This window comes from Megalops cyprinoides, chromosome 21 (assembly GCF_013368585.1).
Source record: "Megalops cyprinoides isolate fMegCyp1 chromosome 21, fMegCyp1.pri, whole genome shotgun sequence".
NCBI classification, from domain to species: domain Eukaryota; kingdom Metazoa; phylum Chordata; class Actinopteri; order Elopiformes; family Megalopidae; genus Megalops; species Megalops cyprinoides.
In genome coordinates this window covers 27,574,878-27,597,442 of record NC_050603.1, presented here as the reverse complement: position 1 = coordinate 27,597,442, position 22,565 = coordinate 27,574,878, and the positions used below count along the sequence as shown (strand labels likewise).

The 22,565-nt window shown below is 40.9% G+C and overlaps 1 protein-coding gene across 1 annotated transcript; it reads right to left on the bottom strand.

Moving 5' to 3' along the window:
* Window positions 1–7,501: 7,501 nt before the first annotated feature.
* dus3l (dihydrouridine synthase 3-like (S. cerevisiae)) lies at window positions 7,502–22,175 on the bottom strand. The gene is made up of 14 exons (XM_036515546.1): window positions 22,097–22,175; window positions 19,536–19,626; window positions 19,151–19,421; window positions 18,302–18,952; window positions 18,082–18,123; window positions 17,835–17,987; window positions 16,532–16,648; window positions 16,360–16,425; window positions 15,636–15,746; window positions 15,454–15,550; window positions 15,277–15,352; window positions 14,948–15,136; window positions 8,160–8,288; window positions 7,502–7,932 (listed from the first exon to the last, which is right to left on the bottom strand). Exons 2-14 carry the CDS (start codon window positions 19,616–19,618, stop codon window positions 7,860–7,862), a joined length of 2,058 nt encoding a protein of 685 aa, XP_036371439.1. The 5' UTR covers window positions 19,619–19,626; window positions 22,097–22,175; the 3' UTR covers window positions 7,502–7,859.
* Between the last annotated feature and the right edge of the window lie 390 nt (window positions 22,176–22,565).

Genomic DNA, 22,565 nt, shown 5'->3' with positions numbered 1-22,565 from the left:
ATTAAATTGCTTATGTACTGATGTACATGTTTCCAGTAATTCTGTGAAGCTGGGTCTTGGTTGCTGTTTTAAACCATGATCTAAAATGCATTTGAAGTAAACAAGCTTCACAATCCCAACTATGTGAAAGTACAAGGGGAAGCAAACTGGAGCTAACAAGCCAGCAAAGACTGCTTTTGGAGCAATCTTGTGTGAAACTTGCAAGAGTGAAACAGGGAGTTAATTCAAAATTATATGCTGCCAGTTGGCACTTTCATACTGGACAACATGACTGCTCCTTCCCTTAAAGTGGCATCAGAACTGGGCCCAGGACAAACTGATTATGGAAACTGAGGCAGAGCAGTTGTGATAAGGAACAGCAAGCTGAAAATGAGATGTTGCCAACTTTCCATAGGTTTATGCACTTGATGTATAGTGAGTGCAAATGGTGTTCTGTTGCAATATCTTGCTTAGTTACTATTTGGTTGCATGACTGCTTAGCTTGACAGATGGGTTCTATTGTAATGGAATTGTTGTGGAGGAAGAATTTAGATGTGTGCATGCTGGCCTTGGAGACACCTAGTATTCATTAGGGAAACTGACCCCCCCCCCCCCCCCCCCTCTTGTGTTCTTGCAGAATGGGAATTACTCTACAAAGGTGATGTATCACACTGATGGACATTTGGCCATTGCCACGCTGACCTGTGCTGCACCTCTCTGTCCTGCTGATTCCTCCAGTCAGTCAGCTAGCCTGGACCATCCACATTCTGATGATCCCATGGGTGGTTCTCCCCCTGCTAAATGTAACCTGCCCAGTTCAATCGCTAAGCATGTCCCTCTGAGTGCAACTTCCACTACATCCAAGAATCCCATTACAACCACTATTCCAGCTAGTGCTGGACCAATGGGTGAGTACTAACTTTAAATGTAATATGTGAAGCTATTCATTACCTTACACTTCTCTTACTTACACAGGTTTTGCCTCTCAGAGCTGCAATATTCCTCATAGCCAAAAGCTGGCATGTGGTGCCAAAGGGATTTCTCCATCTGTGTGCATGGATCAAGGCTGCTGTGTAGACCCTGTAACCTCTGCCTGCTACTATCCCATGGATGGTAATCATTTAAAATAGTGTGAACCCCCACCCCATCCATGTAACTGGGATTGTTTGCCACTTTTGCTTGTTTGTTGAATACGACTAGCCTTGATTGATGCTGCTGTCTTTCTCCAGAGTGCACAGCAGATAAACATTTTGTCTTCAAAATTCACCGTAATATGCCTACATTCCCTGTGGAGCTTGGCAATCTTGTGGTTTCACAAGAACATCACTGTGGTCCCATCATCCGCACCAAGGACTTTATCATCTTCAAATTTTCAGTCACCGATTGTGGGACTCGTACTTATGTGAGTGTGCTGCATTGTCTGCAGAGCAAATTCTCTAACTTAAACTTTAACTTCTAGTTTATATGCACTTGCTGAATTCATTGGATGTGTGCCATGATGTTCATTCTTAAACTACTCAACCTATTGATTAGGGCCTAAACCAGTATTTCTCACCCTTTCCTGGAGGGCCCCCTGCCCTGCATGTTTTAGATCTCTCCCTGCTCCAACACAGCTGATTTAAATGATCAGTTAAGCAGCTTCAGGAGTTCATAATGAGGTCATGCTGCAAAAATGTGGTCATTTTAAGACACATCAGTTATGTCCCAAATTTTCAGTAGTTGTCATTTTCCTTAAACTGTAAATGGATGAATTGAGCCATGCAGAATATAATCAGTTTCCTCAAGTGTACAGTTCCTCCAGCCTGGAAAAGCTGGGAATCTCTTCCATCAGTTGCTTGCAAAGTCCATGCTGGACAGTAAAGGGGCTGAAAGTACACAACTCAATGGTTCATAGTCATGACTAGGCTGACCTGAGGACTTTTCCCCACAGGATATAGCAGATACCTCAATCTACTTGGCAGAAGTGCTGAATTTTATTCAACCCCTTAATGCAACATATGGTATTATCTCCAGGGACCTTCAAATTAAGTGAGTGGTGTGTGTGGGGAGGGTGTTGCATCCAAATGGGATGGAACGAATAACAATCTGACTTCATTTTCACACACTTCATATGGACTTGGCTGATTAAAACATTTTATCCACCAACTGCTGTGTCTTGGTGCTTTCCCTGCAATGTCATCCTAAAACTCTACAGGCTTACTGTGGAATGCCGTTATTCTAAAGGAGTGATGGGCTTGTCCAACCTGATAAGCACTGGATTCATGGTGATGGGCCCCCCTGTACTTCCACCAGTTGAGTCTCTGGGATTATATGGAGTGCAGCTTAGGATTGCAGAAGGTGTGTCTGTTTCTGTTATGCTCATTGGCAGTAACCTGGTTGGGTATTTAACATCTTGTGCTTTGCCCCATTGCAGACAATGCCTATACCAACTTCTATCCTGATGACCATCCAATCCTAGAAAAATTACTAGGTCAGCCAGTGTTCCTGGAAGTGCTTCTGAAAGCTGCCACTCCTGGAGCAAAGCTGCTAGTCCATTACTGTGTGGCCTACTCCAGTTCAGCAAAGAAAGCTCTGGTTCTGTTGTATGATGGGTAAGATGTAAAATGGATGGGTTACATTTGTGGAATGAGTGACTACTTAGAATGGTGCCTTGTTTCAGATGTGCCAACCTCCTGGACTATGGTGCTGTCACTATCCTTCACAAGCTGCCTGGATCTAACACCGAACACCGTTTTGAGATCAAAGCTTTCCAATTTATGGATGTTGAATCAAATGAGTACCTTCAAGAGGAGGTGAGTGTGTTGTCATAGAAATGACTACTCAACTCATGATATGTAGTAATTTCCTTCTCTTCCTGTAGATCTACTTCATGTGCTCAACAGAGGTGTGCTTTCCCTCTGAAAAGAACTGTGATGAAGGCTGCTACATCTCTAGTAAGTACCTGGGCAGTTGGCCCTAGGACTGGCAAGCCACCTTGTCTCCAGCCCCTGGTCTGCTTGAATACCACTGAGTGACTCCCCTGTTACAAGTTGAGGGGCAGCTCAAGAGCAAGGAGAATGTCCTTATTTAAATTTTGTATTTCTCTTCCCCTAGACAACTGAACAGATGCTGGAGCCAGTTGCAGTAGCAAGGTTTTGTACTGTATGAAATGGATGTGCCCATGGGTTCCTGTTCTAAGAATGTCCAAATAAACAAGTCCCTTATGATGGGCTGAAGTCATTATTTCCCTGCTTAAGTGGCCTGAAACAGCCCTTTTAGGAGGACAGTGGAGTTTAAATGTAGCACCCATTGTATTTGGGTGTAAGACTAGAGGCCTGCACTCTAGCTTGTGAAAAATCTGCATGTTTACAGCTGACAACTTGGGTGTTAGTGCAGCTACACATTCCCATCACTTTTAAAACCCTCACCAGCATACAAGATGCAGCACTGAACCCCTATGCCATATTTTATCCACATGTCCACCTATCTCCTAGTCAATGGCATGACATACTTATGAGCATCTTAAACCAACTGTTTGTGGACATGCTCAGTTATAAAGACAACTTTGTATCAAACATGTTTTGAAACCATGTTAAGACTCAATGAAAGTTTAAAAACAAGGGAATTTTGTGAACATGATTAAGGGTCTCAAGTTCTCATTGCAAGATCTGCTTTTGATCATGGGTCGTTTTGTCCTCACCAAATTGGCCCATATTGCTGTGAAACTGGATTATATATGAACTTCAGCATCACTAAAAGACCTAAAAGTCTAACTCAATGCATCTGTTCAGGATGAAATGAATCTTTGTATACAATATGCACAACTTGAATTTCTCAATGCTTACCTTTTAGTACAATAAGGCACTGTTAAAATGAATTCAGCATTAATAGCATAAATGCTGACTGACCACTTGAGCGATGCAAATATAAAGATTTTGGTGCATGCAAAACCAAAAGACATATCACCAGGAGAAACTAACACTCCACAGCTGTGGTTGCTCTGGAAGCCAGGATCATTACCTCAAGGGCAGTGAGTTTACAGGCATCTCCCCTGAGTGTGGGTGTTTAGGCACCCTCTGCCCCTTTCAACTTGCTTATTCAGGATCTTGGGGCTCTAAGGTTAAGGCCCTGGGATACCTTCAATCAGATCATCAGATAATGGGCAGTGCTGATCCCACAGCAGCTCATGGAATTCTTATGAGCTAGTGGTCATACCCAGTACACAGGCATGACATTAGGCTGAAGGTATCCTGGACAACTGGCTGAGATGCACATCTTTCAAGGCTGCATGTCACCATATGAGTTCTGTACCTGTGGAATGTAACTTAAGCAGTTCTGGCTCCAACTCAACATGGGATAAAGCAATTTGGTTTTGTCTCAGTACTTCATAGGGAGGCTCCTGAACCACTGGTGTTGGATGTGTGTCAATGCCTCCTCATTTGGAAAACATAAATGCATAAGATGAGCAGCTGAGGTGTGCTACTTATTGATAGTGAGCATATAAAAAAAGTCATATGTCAATTTAGCCAATGAACCAATAAAGATGCTTACAGTATGCTGATTTAGTCTAGTGTTCAGGCTTGCCTGGTTGCCAAAGAGCAGTATGTTTTTTTACAATGTTTTTCATGCTGCCAGGTAACCAGTTTTTTATTTTCTTTATCATATACATGTTAACATTAAGGGCAAAAGCACTGCTAACATAGGCCTATGCGAAATTGCTGGCAATCAGCAGCTTTATCTAGAAGTGAATTTACAGTGTTGGCTGATTAAGTACATTTACATTTATTCATTTAGCAGACGCTTTTATCCAAAGCAACTTACATAGGTTACAGTTCTTTACAATGTTATCCATTTATACAGCTGGATATTTACTGAGGCAATTGTGGGTTAAGTACCTTGCCCAAGGGTACAGCAGCAGTGTCCCAGCGGGGATTGAACCGGCAACCTTTCGGTTACGAGTCCTGCTCCTTAACCACTATGCTACACTGCCGCCCTTAAGTGATACTTAGTTATTCCATTAAGAGTACTTAGCCGTCATCACTCATTTTGGAGGCTTATTTTGATATCTGGGGGCAAATCAGTCCCAAGTCCCCAAGTATATTTCCAATGCTGGCTAAAGAAAACCATGATGTAGGTCAGTGTTTCTCAGTCCTACTCCTGGAGGCCCACTCTCCTGCATATCATCTTGCTCCAAACACACCTGATTAATGTGATTAACATGCTCTTGATTAAATCAGATGTGTTCAGGTAATCAAAAGTGCCACTGATGAGTTCAGTCAGTTAGGTAGAGCAGGGAAAGATGGAAACCTTGCAGAGCACGGGGCCCCCAGGAAGAGGATTGAGAATCAGTGATGTAGGCTAATATTTCATATTTCAGCACTGGCAGCAGCAGCAATTCACTAATGCTTCTTGGCATGCTCCTTTCACAAGAGAACAACTGACTTACAATCCAAATTGATTTCTTGTAAAAATTCATATCATAGTCATATGTCACTGAAATCAAATCTTTAACTTATGTTTTGTACCTCCAGTACATTGCAGGATATTCCATAACCGAATGACATACACAAGACGCAACAGCGAACCTTCTGAGAAGAAAACAGTGACTTTTCTTATTGGAACAAGAATTCCCTGTGCAACAACTACCACATAACAATGGGAAGTCAGAACAACAAGGGAGCAAAAGACAGATTTGGGGAAAGACTAGAGAATCCTCAGGGAAATTTATGAAATTCTTTTATGAGTAGTTAGATCATAGTGATTTCAACAACTGCACTCTAGAAAGCTCTAATTTGTGCCTAGTTTGCATCCCAAGAGACATTACATACTTTCATTTTTGGTAGCATGTCTGCTACATGACGCTCTTTCTGAATGAATTGTTCTGGTCATTCAAGCAAATCAAACACTGTCATAAGTAAATCAAACTTCAGTTAAGGTAATCATGCTTACTGAGCTAGCCAGATTACAAAGGTTACAAGGACATTGTGCATCCTACAGACCTGCATGTAGTGGGCCCAGCAAAATGTGGAGTTCAAATTGAAATTTGAGTGAACTATCCAAAGAACCAAACAATTTGAACATGCCAATTTATTCAAATAATAATAATGCAGTGTGCCGTACTACCAAAAGAATGATGCAACTCAAGTGTAGACTAGTAGACTTTGACTGTTCTGCTATCAAGCACTTGGATGCAGCAATTAATGATACAGGAAGCCTGCCTCATCCTCACGTGCATGTATAATGCAGGAGCCCATTTGCACCATGCACAACACTGCAAAAACGGACACTGCAAATGTGTACTTAATTAAAATTAAAAATGACCAGTAACACCAAAATAAGGTTTTTTTAAACAATGCTTCCAATACGATAACCAATTTCAAGGCCCCCCAGCACTGTGAGCTACCGCTTAGAAATTAGCTCTCCGCGATCAGTTGCGTGAACATAGCATTACATTCGACATTACACAAGTACATGACACAAGCACATAACACAAATCAACAAGGACAAACTGTCAATGCTTCAGATGACAATCAAACTAGCAGTTCTATGTATTTACATGGTTTAATACGTAAACTGGAACCAGCCATAGGGAGAACACACCCCAGCTCTGGCTAACGCTGCAGACACAGGATGTTTTTATGGTATGTTAAACTTTTTTTCATTGATAATATTAACTGTCCAATCTCACCCAAAAACACTACATTTTGTGCCACACATGTTCTTGCCTGTGCATCACCATCTAATTGGAATTCAATTGTCTAAATTATCTAACTTATGTGCATTCTTGTTTTTCTGAAATGCCTAGCTGATCTTTGTTTTACTCAGCATATTAGTTGTGACAGAAGTTGATACTACTTTGAAAATAAAACCTCTGTTGAATGTTTCAATGAAGAAAAACATATGTGCACATTCTGCTGTTGACAGATTTTCAGTTCTAGCATTTTCCAGGGAGGCCTCAGGAAGTGATATTATTTTAACTTAATTCCAGATAAACTACTATGATTTTAGACTTATGTGCTATATGTGTGTAAATCGTACCTCCACTATACTTCCAGAATCAGACAGCAGGAACACTTCTGCAGCCACACAAGTCTCCCTCACCTCACCGTGGCTGTGCACTGCCATTACAGACATTGATGAACACTGCTAACTTATGGCAATTAGGACAGCTGAATTATGGCCTTAGCTGACCAATATAAACACAAGCTAAATGAGCCCAACAGAAGTGGAGTTGTTGTTGACCTCACTGAAGAGCTATTTGAATAATTCATCACATGCACTAGGAGATTCTTGTGCCCTTCCAGTTAGTTTATCTTTGCAGTGGACTTATTGTAATTGTCAACATGATGGTTACAGTACTTCTTCAATCAGACATGCAATTGTTTCAAAAGAGTATAATGGAGCACATTAAAATAAGCACATTGTTCAGCAAATAATACATTTACTGTCAATGTTTTAAACTAAAATTTTATTTCTACTTTGCAACAAATTACAATGATGTGACAGTAAAATAAAAAAAGAATCTAAACCAATAGCTCTCGACACGACTCATCTTTGTAACTTTCTGATGCTAAATATATTTTACTTCAGAGTTGAGGCAGTCCCTTCAAGGGAACTGAAAACAAAAGGTTTGGGGTATTACTGCAGCCCGTTAATGAAGAGGTAGAAATCATACAAATTATTAGTTTTTCTCTTAAGAGTTTATTCAAGCTGGGAAATGACTGTATAAGAATACAAATTTTATAATAATAATCTTAAGTGTCAATTACTAGTTTATCACTGTCCAAGACTCCTGAAAAATAGCTTTAATAACAAATTAAAGAAAATGACCAAGGCAGCATTACATGGGTTGTTAAAACTAACACTTTCACAGCACTGCCTTACTAAGCATGTAGATCTATTCATTTGTAGGCATTTGCTTTGTGTTTCGGCAGAAAACTGAAATTCTGGGGCACTGGTCCAAGCAACATTTCACTGCATGAGAAGAGAGAGGGGTAAATATGAATCATTCATATTAGAAATATACATAAAAATGAAAATGCATGAATTAAATGTACAATGAATTAATGGCACTCTTTACCTCAAATTGTATAATCCACATGCTATACTATTAGACAATAAAATAGACACAGGAAGGGTGTATGTGTGCATGCAGACAGGCCCGGTTAGTAGGCTAAGCAGCAGCATCTGGGAAGGCTCACCTGATTTTCACCCAGTCGCCCACATGCTGACTTGCCATCAGGGACTCCAGGTGGTCCCTGCCCAGGTAATAGGGAGGTCTCTCATTAATCTTCTGAGGCAAACGGTCCAGCAGCCCCACTGGGATATACCTGAGCAATAAGCGGAAGCACAAAAACACCAGTCTAAGTGCATGAATGCAATACTTTTACTGCCTGTAGTAACTTTACTTCTAGGGCTGCCCCCAATAAAAGATTTTCCTAGTCGACTAGTAGTCATTAGTTCAAGCCATTAGTCGACTAGTCGTCGCACTTTATGACATTAATTTAATTATTTATTTATTTTTATTTTTTTTGGACATCAGAAAATGGTTTGAGTTCCAGGGCTGAGGAAGAATGTTATAAGTAACATTGTTAACACTGTGCTACGTAACAGAGAAATACGAAACCGTAATAATGAGCCTCTAAAATATAAATATAAATTTTACAAGCGCAGGCAAGAAGCAAGCCGTATGTTAATGCAACGACAATGACAATGCTAACGGCAGAAGCGGTAATGATTCTGAATGTGTCAGAATACCAGCAAGGAGACTGAACATTTTGTTAATTTATTTCAACACAGTATAACATAATACAACTTAGGAACTTGTTTTATAAGTCATTGTGTTAGTGTTACAAGTGATAAATAAAAAACAGAACATGAAGTTAAGCAAGGTAATTTAGTTTCCCCAGTCCCCACGAACACTTGGATAAGCCTAATAGTGCATATGATTTATTTAGCTGCATACAGCCGTAACTTTGCAATTAATGTTAATTAGGCCATTAATTATTTAGCCTAATGGAATAACCCTTTCGCGCATACGGTCACACTGGTGTGATTAACCGTTTAGTGCGTATGCTAAAACTGGTGCGATTAGAACCGGTTGAGAATTCTAGCTACTTTTAGCTTTGAAGAAACAGTGGTTTAACGTTAAAAGTATAGCAAATGCTAACTGTAAACTATGAGAAGCTTAATAACGATAATGAAAACATAACGAACTATGGTAACAGCACACTACATTGAATAAAAATAAGTTACATACGAAAGGGATAATAACGTTGGGCTACTTGGGGGAGAGCCGGGATGGAAGTAACACTTTTCAGATAAACATCATTTTAAAAAATAATGTTATAGACAGAAACTAATTTTCATTGTGATTGTAGGGGGAAGTTAGTGCTCCTCACAGGGGCAATGCCAATTATGTAGGGACAATGCCTACTATTAGAGAGGGGTACCATTTCCGTGTAAGGAATATCCTTACATGAGGTACCAATTATGTTGGTGATAAGTAAATTAAACACATGGAAGCGCCATACAGAATATGGCGTCTACCATGGTGGTTAAAATAAAATATCAGTCTCAAATTCGTTTCGTATATCAGTCTCATAAAATATACTAAACTATTCATTTGGAACTTCAATTAATAATCATAATCGAAATTACCACATCAATAGTTAATCTTAATCAAGTCACAATATTATCCTTTTAGCTAACTAAACAAATAACACTGTTGATTCAACTAAGAGGTGAAGGTCTTTAGAACTCTGATCAGTAGAGGTTGGCGATATTCATTCCACGTGTTATATTACAATATACAACCTTGGAAAAATAATGCATTTATTGAAATATAAAAGTAGTAATGCAGTACAGTTATATACAATATGAGTGAGGCATTTGTGTGTATTTACACATGTATGTAGGTATGAGTGAATGTCTTGCGCAAATGTGTGAGCATGTCATACGGTGTGTGCGCCTTTGTTCTGAGTGGTGCGTGTGCTGCGCGTGCTTGAACACGCGTGTTCAAAGAGAGCAAAGGAACATGCGTGTGGCGGCGAGTTTGAGTTGCCTATGTGCATGTGTGAGCGAACATAACGTCTGTCTGGTACAGGGTATGTTCGGACGATTGATAACTGCGGGGTTATTTTATGCGAATTAAAAGAAGGTACCGGGGTTAGTAAGACGATGCGCATGCAAAGACCATACGTCTCTGTGTGGTATCTTAACACTGCGCGGTGAATAGCGTGTGACAAATCAGTTAGGAACATGGCTAGTTACATTACTCGTAATGATTTGAAACACACGGATGTACAACATTCATCGATGTAGCTAACAATCGGGTGTTTAGCTATGCAAAGTCTTATGCCCAGGGTTAACAGCCTACTGTAGCTCATGAAATGAGGTTCCAATCTTGCAGTTTCGTCTTCGGGGAGCCAGGGCAGGTCTGGTTCGGTCTGGATGAGGGTTTCTTTCAGGAGACACGTTGAGGTGGATCCGGTCGCACCTTTGTCTCCGGCTAGTAACAAGTTCGTGCTGCTCTGATCGCTGGCGCTGAAACTCGGCTCTTGCATTACTGATCTCCGCTAGCAATTCGTCGCTAGCCTGGAGAAACTGCTTTCCGTGTCCCGTCCGCATAGTGCGGCCTTCGGGAGAGAGTGAGTGATGCGTCCGTCGTCTTCAGACACACGCAGCAAGAAAGCGTGAGCGGTACGTCCGTCTTCTTCGGACGTACAAAAGCAAGAGAAAGAATAAAGGAATGCACCCGGTTTTTTACTTGCATCGCTGCAGGGGGGCATTTCCTGTCTACTGTAGCTGTTTTTTGGTTGGGTGAGAGGTCGTAAAACTGCAACATCACTTCCCGTGAGATCGCGTTTCACATTAAATGCGATTTATGTGTTACTGTCCGTAAAAGTTGAACAAATAAAATGAACAAATCTATCTGTGGACGGCACTGTACCTACAGTGATCAACAACTCACATGTGTGTTCCATCAATACCAAGGTACTATTTTGTACAAATGTGGAACGACTTCGGTATAATAATAGAATAAGTATAGTTGTTACTGTAAAAAGATGAAAGAAACAACTGTTGAAATCGTCCCGACAATGACTCCTGACAGTTACACCTGACTTGCTTCTAAACTGAGAAACTCTGATATGGCAAACTTCAGGATGTGTTCAAGTATGCTAATTAATCTGTCAAATGATCATGACTATGACACATGTGTTACGGCCAGACTCCTGCCAAAGGTGACTACAGGCAGTCACAGGGCAGTTGGCAGGACAAATACTCCGCACATAATAATACAACAACCCGGCTACTCACTCTTCCGTGTTTGATCCAGCCGGGCAGAAGATGCAGCGGCGAGTGCTTCGCAGTTGAACTGGCTGAACCGTATTTATATGGATCGGAGAACAGATAGTTGGAGAGATAGCAGTGCACAGGAGTTTTAGAAAGAGTGGTTTGAGAGAGGGAAGAAGGTAATGTGGAGTAAAGAAAAAATGGAGATCTGGAGATCGGTGTGCAAAAGAATGAAATAAAACGGTGGGGACCGGCCAGTCTGCAATAGACCGTCGGACCGGCTCCACCGTCCTACCCAAAACAACAAAACCAACCTAGAAAATAAACTCGACAAAAAAATGCACCACTGTCTCACGAACTTGATACATAAAGCTGCTCTTAAACACGAAGTTAGAAAACAACTAAATTCGCACAATATACCGCGCTGGTACTGACTCTAATTCCCCGACGACTGTGCTTGCCGCCATAGACGTTTAAATTACCTGAGGTGCACAAGTTCGGGCACCCGTGATCCTGACGTTACGTGACCCCTAACCCCTACTTCCGTGCACCCTTTTCCTGACATCATGTGGCATACCCGTAACACATGAAACAAAAGACACAAAAATTACCGCTTGAGTGAATATATTTTCCGTGATCGAAAACAGCTTCTCGGATAGCCTATAACTCCGTAAAGTATGATGTAGCCTATCCACGCGATTTTTTTTCGGGGTTCTGGTAAGTGTTGCATGCTGTACATGCTGACGCAGTCAGGCATATCAGACTTGTATGGGCTCGGAGAAAATCTTTATATATTAAAAAATATATATTTAAATATATTAATATAAAATATATTTTTTCCAAAAACATCAGTGCCATTTTTATTTGCGTTACTCATTCGATCCATTAGTATTTAGCAATTCTGTGACAAGAACACTCACTTCTAAGGGTGCAGGCAGCAGGCAACTGACTTAGTATTGGGACACAGCCACTGTTTTCTATTGGTTAAGAAGTCCTGAATCCAGTGGCAGATAGGGGAGGGTAGATTAATCTGTTTTAGTTTTTCCAGTAGTAGGTCAAGGATTACAGTGGTGAAGGCAGAGCTAAAGTCTACAAAAAGGATGCGGGCATAAGTGTGAGGGCTGTCTAGGTGCTGCAGTATATGGTGCAGAGCCAAGTTGATGGTATCGACACACCTGTTAGCTCTGTATGCAAACTGCAGGGGGTCCTGGAGGGCATCAGTTCTGGTTTTGAGGTAGTGCAGGATGAGTGTCTCAAAGCACTTCATGACAAGAGGTTAAGGCAACTGGCCTGTAGGAAATCTTCTGTTTCTTGGGGACTGGGATGATAACAGAGGTTTTGAAGCAAGCAGGCACAGTGCACTGGGCCAGGGACTGATTAAAGAGATCAGCCAGCATGAGAGATAGCGGTTCTGCACAGTACCTAAGTGTTGCCAGTGAGACACAGTCAGGGCTGCTTTTCTGATCTTTTGTTTCTTGAGAATACAGCTGAGTTGATGGATGGTGACAGTGATAGGAGCCGGGGAGGTGGGGGCTGTAGGTATAGGGAATCTAAGGTCAGAAGGGGGTAGGGGGGAGGTGGGGGCAAACAGATTGTCTCAGAGTGAGCGTGGCTGGGTTGAGGAGAGGGGGATGGTGAAATTCCTTTGTTTTTCAAATCTGGAGTAGAAGGTGTTAAGCTGGTTTGGGAGTGAAGGGTCTGCCGTAGTGTTGATGGGTTTAGGTTTGTAGTTTGTGATATTCTGGCGTCCCCTCCAGATGGAAGAGCAGTCATTAGTGGAGAAGTGGTTTTCCAGTTTGTCCCTGTATCTGTGCTTGGAAGTTTTGACTGCTCTGTTGAGTGCATACTTTGCCCTCTTGTATGCATCTCGGTCACCATTCCTATAGGCGTCTTCCTTGGTGGAGCGTAATTTCTCCAGCTCGGAAGGGAACCAAGGTTTGCTGTTAGTATACCTATACACAGTCTTTGTTGGGATGCAGGGCTCCTCACAAAAACTAATGTAAGAGGTAACTGCCTCAGCATAATCATCCAGGCTGTCATTGGTGGTTCTGAAAACATCCCAGTCTGTGGGATGTCCAAGCAGTCCAGCAGATCCTCTGTGTCCTCAGAGGACCATATTTTCACTGCTTTCACCTCAGGCTTGGCAGGTTTAAGAATTTTTTGTATTAAGGGATGAGGTGAATAAGGGAAATGTCAGAGTTCCCCAGTGGGGCACGGATGGTTGTCTTGTATGCATCTTTGATGGTGCTGTAACAAAGATTTTGCCTTCTCTGGTGGGACATTTGATCAGTTGTTTTTATTTAGGGAGTTCAACACTCAGGTTGGTATGGTTGAAATCTCCCATAATGATGACTGGAGAGTCAGGGTATTTTCCTTCAACCTCTACAATCTGATCCACTAGCTGCTGTTGTGCTGAGTGGGCATTTGCCTGAAGTAGAATGTACACCCCAACCAATATTATAGAGGTGAATTCCTGTGGGGAGTAGAATGGAGAGCTTGTTTTGCCCAAAATAGACACATCGCTGCACCAGCATTGGTTAAAATAAAAACATATTCCTCCGCCTATGGATTTCTGGCATAGTGCGGGATCGCAATCTGGTCTAACAGTGAAAAACCAGGCAGATCTATCAAAGTGTTGGGAATGTTTTCATGTAACCACATTTCAGTGAAGCAGAGTGCAGATGTAATAGAAAAGTCCTTTACCGTGCTTACCAGCAGTCAGTTTGTCAGATTTGTTGTGTAGAGAGCGAACATTTGAAAGAAATATCCCAGGAAGTGCCAGTTGAAACCCGCATCTGCAAAGTCACGAAAGAGAACCACCACATCTTCCCCGTGCTTGCCGCTTTGTTGTACCTTTGTTCCGTGATGAGGACTGGTAATCACCCAAAGGGTTCCTTCGTAGAATTTCTTCAGGTATGCTCAGAGATATGCTCAGTAATCCGAATTGTGACACTATGCGTAAGTTTAGCGAACAAAACAAACAAACATAGACATAGACACCATGCAGCCATGGCTGCTTCTCGGGGCACCATTTTTATAACCGGAAAGTATCATAACAAGCGAGGTACTACTTTTATTGGCAGTTTCATGTAATTAATGTCATCTTAGTAGACTTCAGTCAATTATGGACCTGTTTATGGCCCTCAAACCCATGGTATATTATGAATGTTGACATATCTAGGAGTTTGATATCTGAAGAAAAAAATATTTTAAAAAATCCTATTTTCTTTTATTTTTGTTGTCTTATCCGCATAATTTTTTGGAGAATATTACCATGATAATTTCTTCTCATATACTCCCATTTCATGAATCATATTGTATCATGCACTATATGTATCACCTCATACCTAGAGTTCTACAGTGCACCACAATAAAGAAAACAAATGGAGAAGAGGCATGGCTCCACTTACATCATCTGAGTGGTTCATCTGCACCTGGCAAGTTGCACGGTACCCGAGAGCAGCAGGACGAGGAAACGCTACTGACAAACCCACTTCTCTCTGGGTGGAATGAAGCTAATTTGTTCCACCACTGTGGGCTGTCAGTCATTGTTGGCTCAGATGGAGGTTGGGCTGTTGGTCTCAACCAGCACTCAGAACAAGCCCCTTCGCTGACTGAATCACTTGGGCTGTAGGCTTCAGCCAGAACTCAGAACAGGCCCTTTAACTGACTACTGACACCCTGAACCTCTTACCTGCATGTGAATGACAGCCACTCCAGAAGGAAATTCCGGGTCTTCTCCAGGCCCTGGGTGTCTGAGCCCCAGTGCTCTAAACCAAAGTGTGTGAAGTCCTTCAGGATGTCCAGTCGCTCACCAGAGGAAATGTCCCAATGCCGATGTTCTTTTATTTCAGTAAAAATCCACGGCTTAATCAGAGCGCCTCTGCAGTTTGGAAGAGGAACCATGTGAAACAATAGTGAAACAGCCTTCCCTCCACCATGGCTGAGTTGACAGTTAATCATTTGTGGTTTTAACTACCACACTACTGCACAATGATCTGTAAATTATATGCTCATTGTTACCTTGCTATCATGATTCCAGATACTCCTGTTTCTCTCGCTTTATTTGCATCCTCGTAAGACAGTATGTCGCCATTACCTGTAGGGAAGTAACACTGAGGTTTCACCTTTTTGTTTTGTCTTCAACCTTGTCATAAATAAAAACACACAGAACCTTTGAGAAAAGGTTTCTATAGTTACCAAAGAGAGGAACAGGACTGGCAAGTTTGGAGCAGATGTCTATGTAGTCCCAGTCAGCCAACTTTGTGTAGCGCTGCTCCCGAGATCTGCCATGAAGCTGCAAAAAGATACGAGAGTGTTTCTTCCCACAGAAATGAATTAAGGGAACAATGTACCCCCTGTGAGTTCCAACAGCAGCTTACTGTGATCAGGGACACACCCCATTTCTTCATCTCTGGAATCAGTTTGTGTGCAATGTTGACTTTGTCCTGAACACCAGTCCGAATTTTCACGGTCAAAGGGACGTCCAGGACCTTTGGGAAAACCAAGATTTCTCCAAATAAGCGGATTTGTGCTCCCCATTTAATATATAGTCTATCCGAACTAGTTTTCTTCTCATTTGCCCTGTTAGGTGTATACTTGAAATTTTAGTGGTCGCAAAAATTGAAACATGGTCAAACATGGTCAATATTTAAAGCAGAATATTTGTTTCACAAAACTGTTGCAAAATAAGTAAAGTAAAATGTTCTTTAATATGTAACAGGTCAAGGATATCTAAATTCTACATTTAAAATGCTCCACTTATATAAGTGTACAAAACAATTGATTATTTGTTCATTTTGATGATAAATGATATGGTGACATGGTGATATGATATGAATAATGAATATTTACCGATGAGGCTTGAGTGACCATATTTTGGACTTTTATTCACGTGGCCTCATTATTGTATATGTACTTATGTACCTTTGCTTTATACATTTGTCTGGATAAATAATAGTAAAGCGCATTAAAGTAAAAACAGATTAGCAATGGCTGACATTCCCTGGGCTACGAAAACTAAATCAACATGTCTGCTAAAAGAACTATTAGTAAATGATGTTATGTGTAATCATTGACAAGCAGCCCTTCGAGAGCAAGACTTACCGCATTCATTCCTCTAACAATTTGCTCAAATTTGTAAGTACGAGTCATCAGTCCACAGCCACCTCCCTTGGGAAAGAAAATTAGTAGCATATATAATCCTTTAAGATTTTAAAGTCAACGATTCTTCCATACTAGCTGAATACATATTACGGGACTAAGATGATGGCCTTACCTTCTTATAGACCAGGTCAATGGGACAGCCTGAGTTGATATCAACAAAATCCACTTCAATGTTATCGTTGAGCAGCTCTGCACACTTGGTCATGGTGTCTGGAAAGCACCCTTCCAGCTGAAAATACACTACACTCTTTTATCTGATTTCAGTCATAAGTTATTTGCTTATTTCCTGTACATTATCCTTTCATCCAGAAAATTACACATTTTCATGTAGCCTGGTATAAACCTTTGATCCTTGTTTCAAACTAATGTGGTCACACGTTGTTTTGAATCCAATGATGAGTTGAAAATTTTGTAATCATGTTTGTGATCATTATTCCATTTCCTACAGCATTTCGCATTGGCTTCTCAAGCTAGAAGTACTTGATCTGCTTTATACATCTGCTTTAATAATATTTTTGACAGGGTTCTCACACCCTCTTAAACATCAAATCCAATGACTTTTCAAGGACTTTCCAAGGATTAAATTTGAATGAACAGCTCTGTGCATTTTTCCTTTCTGTATGGACAGGTGCACATACAAATACACACAGACACACACATGCACACGCAGACACAAACACACAATGACCCAAATATGGTGATGGGTAACATCTTCCTCTATTGTGTACTGTTACAGTAATGGCAGACTACTTGGTCTCCTTGGAAAGGTAAAGGTTTCTTTTTCTTATGCAACATATAAAATAACATAGCAAACACATAAAATAAACAATAACTGTATTTTAAACATAAAGAAATCAGTCTAATGTCAGTCTTTCTTGACTAATCTGCATAGACTGTTATTCTGCTACCTTAAGTTTATCAATCACATTACACTGCTATCTGGATAGTTAAAATGAGACCAGAAAATTGCTAAGTTCACAAGCTGTTTCCAGCCATATCCATTCTGTTGGGAACAATGCATAAGGATAGGATATGTCAACATTAGCCTACCAAACAAGCTAGTCAGCTAGCTAACCTGTTTTTCACTCAGGTGTCATTGCCATGGCTAGGGTAACATGCACTGTCTGTAGCAGCTAGCTAGTGGTGCAGCTAAAATAGCTAGTCAGGTTAATTCATAACACCCACCAACCTGCCCATATAATAGAACATTACTTGTACAATATCAAATCAACCTTTCAAACACTGCAATTCTATTGATAAAAACACTTTTTTGTTTGGTATATGTAATATTTATATTCCAAGAATTCAAATTACTGGCCTTGTATTTAATAGAATCTATGATAACTCATATTTTCCATTGCTGCATACTTAAATGTTTTCCTAATAAGTACCACAGCTATATCGTCTTTTCTGACCTGCACACCAAAGAGGTCCTCACTCTCATGCCTCTTCAGAAGGGCCCATTCTGAGGATTGGCCCTGCAGCAGGTTAGTGCACATGGCCATCTCCCCGCATGTGATGTCTGCTCCAAAGCTCTTACATATGCGTCGGAATGGGAGGTTCCCACACTAGCAGCGGCAAAGACAGGTAAGCACTGGGTTTAAATGCTTATCAACATCACCGGCAAATCCTAACAATAAAATGAAAAATTGCTGTACTTACCGTTGTTAAAGGTGCAAGGTACAGCTTATCTTTGAAATCAACCTTAAAAGAAAGAATATCTTTAAGTATTTAACAAACAAAAACAAAAAAATTATGTACAAAAACCAGATACAATCTTCCCATCACTGTTTAATCCACCTGTTGATGGTGGTGTTGGGATCTTACTTGTTAAATGTTATGGTCCACTCTTTACAGCTGAACCAAGTTGAGGCAAACTTACTTGCTTCCTTTCACAAGGTCGAAGTTTTACAATGTCAACATCGGTCAAAGCACCTATAGTCTTAACAAGTGATGGCTTCCTCTGGCTCTCACGTGGGTTTACAGAGGAATTCAAACACAACTGTTTTACAGTAGGGGGATCTTCTTCACAATTCCCAGCACTGGTCTCCTCTTCCATGCCTGTCTTCTCTGTGACTGCCCCCTTGTGGCAGTTCGGAGGAGTGATTTCTGATGCTGTGCAGCACTGAATCTCATCCACAGATGCACTACAGCAATCTGGTGCCTGGCTTTCAGCAGCCTTCTTTGTAGTATTGACTTGACTGCTGCCTTTGCTGATGGTTCTGAAATATTCCTCTGAGGCTTTGAAGCATACTTGCCTCTTGCGTAGACGACGCTGCAGGTTTTTGTCTAAGCTGTTCATCACTGTAACTCTCCCTTCATTGTCCCTGCATATTTCCTTATTTACCAGGTTCTTGAAATTCTCACAAGTGTGGGCTCTGGCATATCTGCATGTCACACCGTAGTGACATTTTCCAAAGGTGTCAAACAAGTGGCAAGATTCTCCAACATCAGCAGGTTTCAGCTCCATGTACTCAGAAATACTATGGAGAAACTTGCATCTCTCCCCATAAAAGCATTTGGTTGCACTCTCCTGAAAGAAAAAAAACAATCACAATAAGAATGTTTAGATGACATCCATGTACTAATCTACGTTTTGCACTTCTACATGTTATATACTCATTTCCGTATTATTTATTTGATTAGCTGATTCCCCTATCGAGACACAAATACATGTATGAATTACATATTTTCCGAAAGGGATCTTGATAAAATTGTAAGACTTCAGTACCTGAACTATTGAGGGACACAGTTTCTTCTCAGCATAAATGTGTGGCTTGATGTGAGGCCTGGATTTGAACTGCCCTCTTGCCTTCTTTTTATCCTGTTTCTCCACTCTATCTTGAGCCTCATCTTCCAGTTTGGTCCTCTTGTTAAGTGGCTCCTCAGGCTCCTCCTCAAGGACCTCTTTGGTTTCTCCAGCATCCCTGGCCTTCACACCATCCACTCCCTGCCATCCAAAGTCTACTACCTCATGAAACTTCTCCTTTGTAGTAAGATACCTACAAACACAAAATGCAATTTTAAGACACAAAAAGAATGGGAATTTATAATGACAACATAACTGAACAAAAATTGGTTTGGTTTTGCAGTTAAATTTGTTTTTCTGAACTTACTGTGCTTTGATAGCAGCTGTGCCTTTGTCAGTGTCAACCACTTCTAAGCTTTTAAAAGCTCCATTACTTGTTCTCGCCTCCATCCCACCTGCTACAGGAGAAAGACACTGAAGTTGAATTCCTTTTTAAACTCAATTTTATATAATATTTACTTATAATAACTTTCGATTTTAAACTGATACAGTGGAAGTGTGTCCATGCAGAGGCTCAGACCTCTTCATCCTAAATAATTTTTTCAGTATTGTAATTGGCATGTTCACTAAATAATCAAATCAAAGACAGCTCTTCTTTTCTTCCTGACTGAAGCAAACATAGCAGAGTGGCATGAACATGGTGTCTATGTATTCCATTAAGGCTCGCATTAACTCCATTGTCTACAAGTCATTTTAACATGGCTAGATATTTTATCTTGGATCAATACAAAATACAAGTGAAAACTAAAGATCTGTGATTTTCTGTCAGTACATTTTACACTGATCTTCCTCTACTCTCACCGCACATACCAACATCTTACTCTTGACAACCCTGTACTATGAGCACAACAAATACATATGAGTATAGCTAATAAGTTACAGTTCCACAAAATATGTTACTCAATGCTAAGACTTCATCACTAACTATTTGCCACATTCTAAATGGTTCATAGAAGCCATAAGTAGTTCAACCCGACCAAGCATGTGTGCAGGAACCACCTGATGTATGCATGCATACACAGTGCTACGCAACCACTACCACTGTTCCAAATGGATGGTGGCAGCAGTTTTGGGAGAAGGCTCCCCACTGGGGGGTTGCCTCCATAAAAATTTTCTTATAGCAGCATGATTAAATGAAAGTCGCTGCATTGCATAATCGATAAATCTATAAGGCATGTGAGAGGGCCGTGTGTCACTCCAAATAAACCACAAAGTAAGAACAATCATGAACTCCATTGCGCTGTGCAAGAGCGCTTTTCTTCAACACAAAAAGTTGCATCGTGATGACGTAAGAGTGCTCAGGCTCGGAATGTTAAGCGCAATGTGAGCGCAGGCCAGCGGGGGAGTGGGGGAAGGGGGACAATTGTGCTCAGGGCACGGTAGAAGGCAACCGGGCCTAGTGTGAGTACGCCTGAAGAGTTAAGTAACTTTTTGATGAATGCTCTTTCATCCAATAAGCTCTGTCAAGCTGTAGCCTATACTCACTGAATTGTGTTTGATATAGCTGCCACCTCAGACAGGTCTCACTCTCCAATGATAACACTGTTTACTCTGATTGTTCGGACCATGTAATTACAGGTTAATTGTACATGCGCAGGAAATTAACTGTGTGAAAACTCCACCACATGGGAAAATACACTAGACTAAAGTGGATATGAACACTCGAGCAACAAGGCTCCATGTGTATGAGTGGCTTAAAATGAATGATTTGACTCAGACTAAAAGTAAACGCGAAAAGCTTAGATGGTTAATTTTATATGGCATTTAATTATTTGGCACAAGTATTGGGACTGATTTCGCTCAAGTAAACCATGATGACACGCATGGCAACAAAGACAGAAGGTAGAGATACCGGTGCTTGACTTTTAATTATATATTGCCAAATAACTACTACTTCTCTCTGGTGTTTTTGGAAATTTTCGTCTGTCATATGCCTTTATCGAAAGGCTTAAAAAAAAAAAACAACCACTTGGGAAAGTGAACACTTGTTAGTTTATCCAAAAGCAAACACTGAATGAGGCAATTCTGCACCGGTTCGTCTGAATATTTCTTCTTCTGATGCAATGCAAGTCAACATGGTGAGGCAAACGAAATATATCACCTGTAGAGCAAACCATAAAACAACCCGCTTTTCAAACCGAACTGAGTCAGTTCAGTGGGGAACAACTGAATAGCTTGATGACGAATATGCCTCTCACGCTATGCTGTACAGCAAGTAATTCCACGCTTCAGATGTCCTAGCACTGTACTTTCAGATAACTCGCCCGGATGACATCACACTCTCAAATGGAATTTCCTATAACACCACCACCAGAAATGGGGTGCAGCTGGTTACCTGGCAACACATATAGCTTTCTTTCTTATATTCCAGTAACATAACTTTGGAGCACAGGTCTGTGTGACTATCATCTCCATAATAAACCTTTAATACATTTATCATCATTGCTGGCCCGGTAAGATAGGTTACTGTACGGAGTTAGCAGGGCAGAGCTACCTAGTGAGCTCATGCTTTAGCTCGTACAGGCCTGGCTAGCTAACGACCGTGCCACTACGAAACAGCGTATCCCCGACAAAAGACATGAAGACATGATAATTATTTGTTTTCTAAAGAATCATTTAATCATCACAAATACTTATTTATCCACGTCACACCAAAATACAACTGTAAAGATGTCAGCGCAAAAATGAAACGGCAGCCTAGCAGCTAGTCAGCCGCCATGCATGTCGTAAATTGCTACCTTGCTAATTATGCAATGCTGCATGCGACGAGCTATACACCAAGGCTCTACACATTCTCTTCAGCAGCTGCCAGTGTGGCACCCAAATCTTTAATTTTCAGCCGAACCTGAAAGCGTAGCAGATACTTACATGGTCCACGAGGCTAAATCCAAACTGCGAATAACGTTCTACCAAGCAAAAGAAGAACATGAGGGTTCTTCGGTGTAACACATTTTTGGCTCCGTACTGCATTCTAAATATATCGAACATTAGTTCTTATACGAGCATCGGTTTTGTATGGATTGTGTGCCAATTTGTACCGCAGTTCAAATAATTTAACAAATGTTATTTTGTATTTATTTTACCTTTTTCAAATTATTCATTAAACGTAATGAAAAATATATAGATAAAAATGGGCTGGAGGAGGAAGGTCCAAATTTGTTCAGATTTACTTCCAGATGTATTTTATACCCATTCAAAATATGTTGCTTGCTTTTACCTCCTTCCACAGAACATTTTTACCCAAACATGATCCAACCCCATCTCCATTCACCTCCATCCAGCTAAGGACCTCTCATTTATCCAGGTTCCTATATGTTGTATTCGAGCTGCATAATAA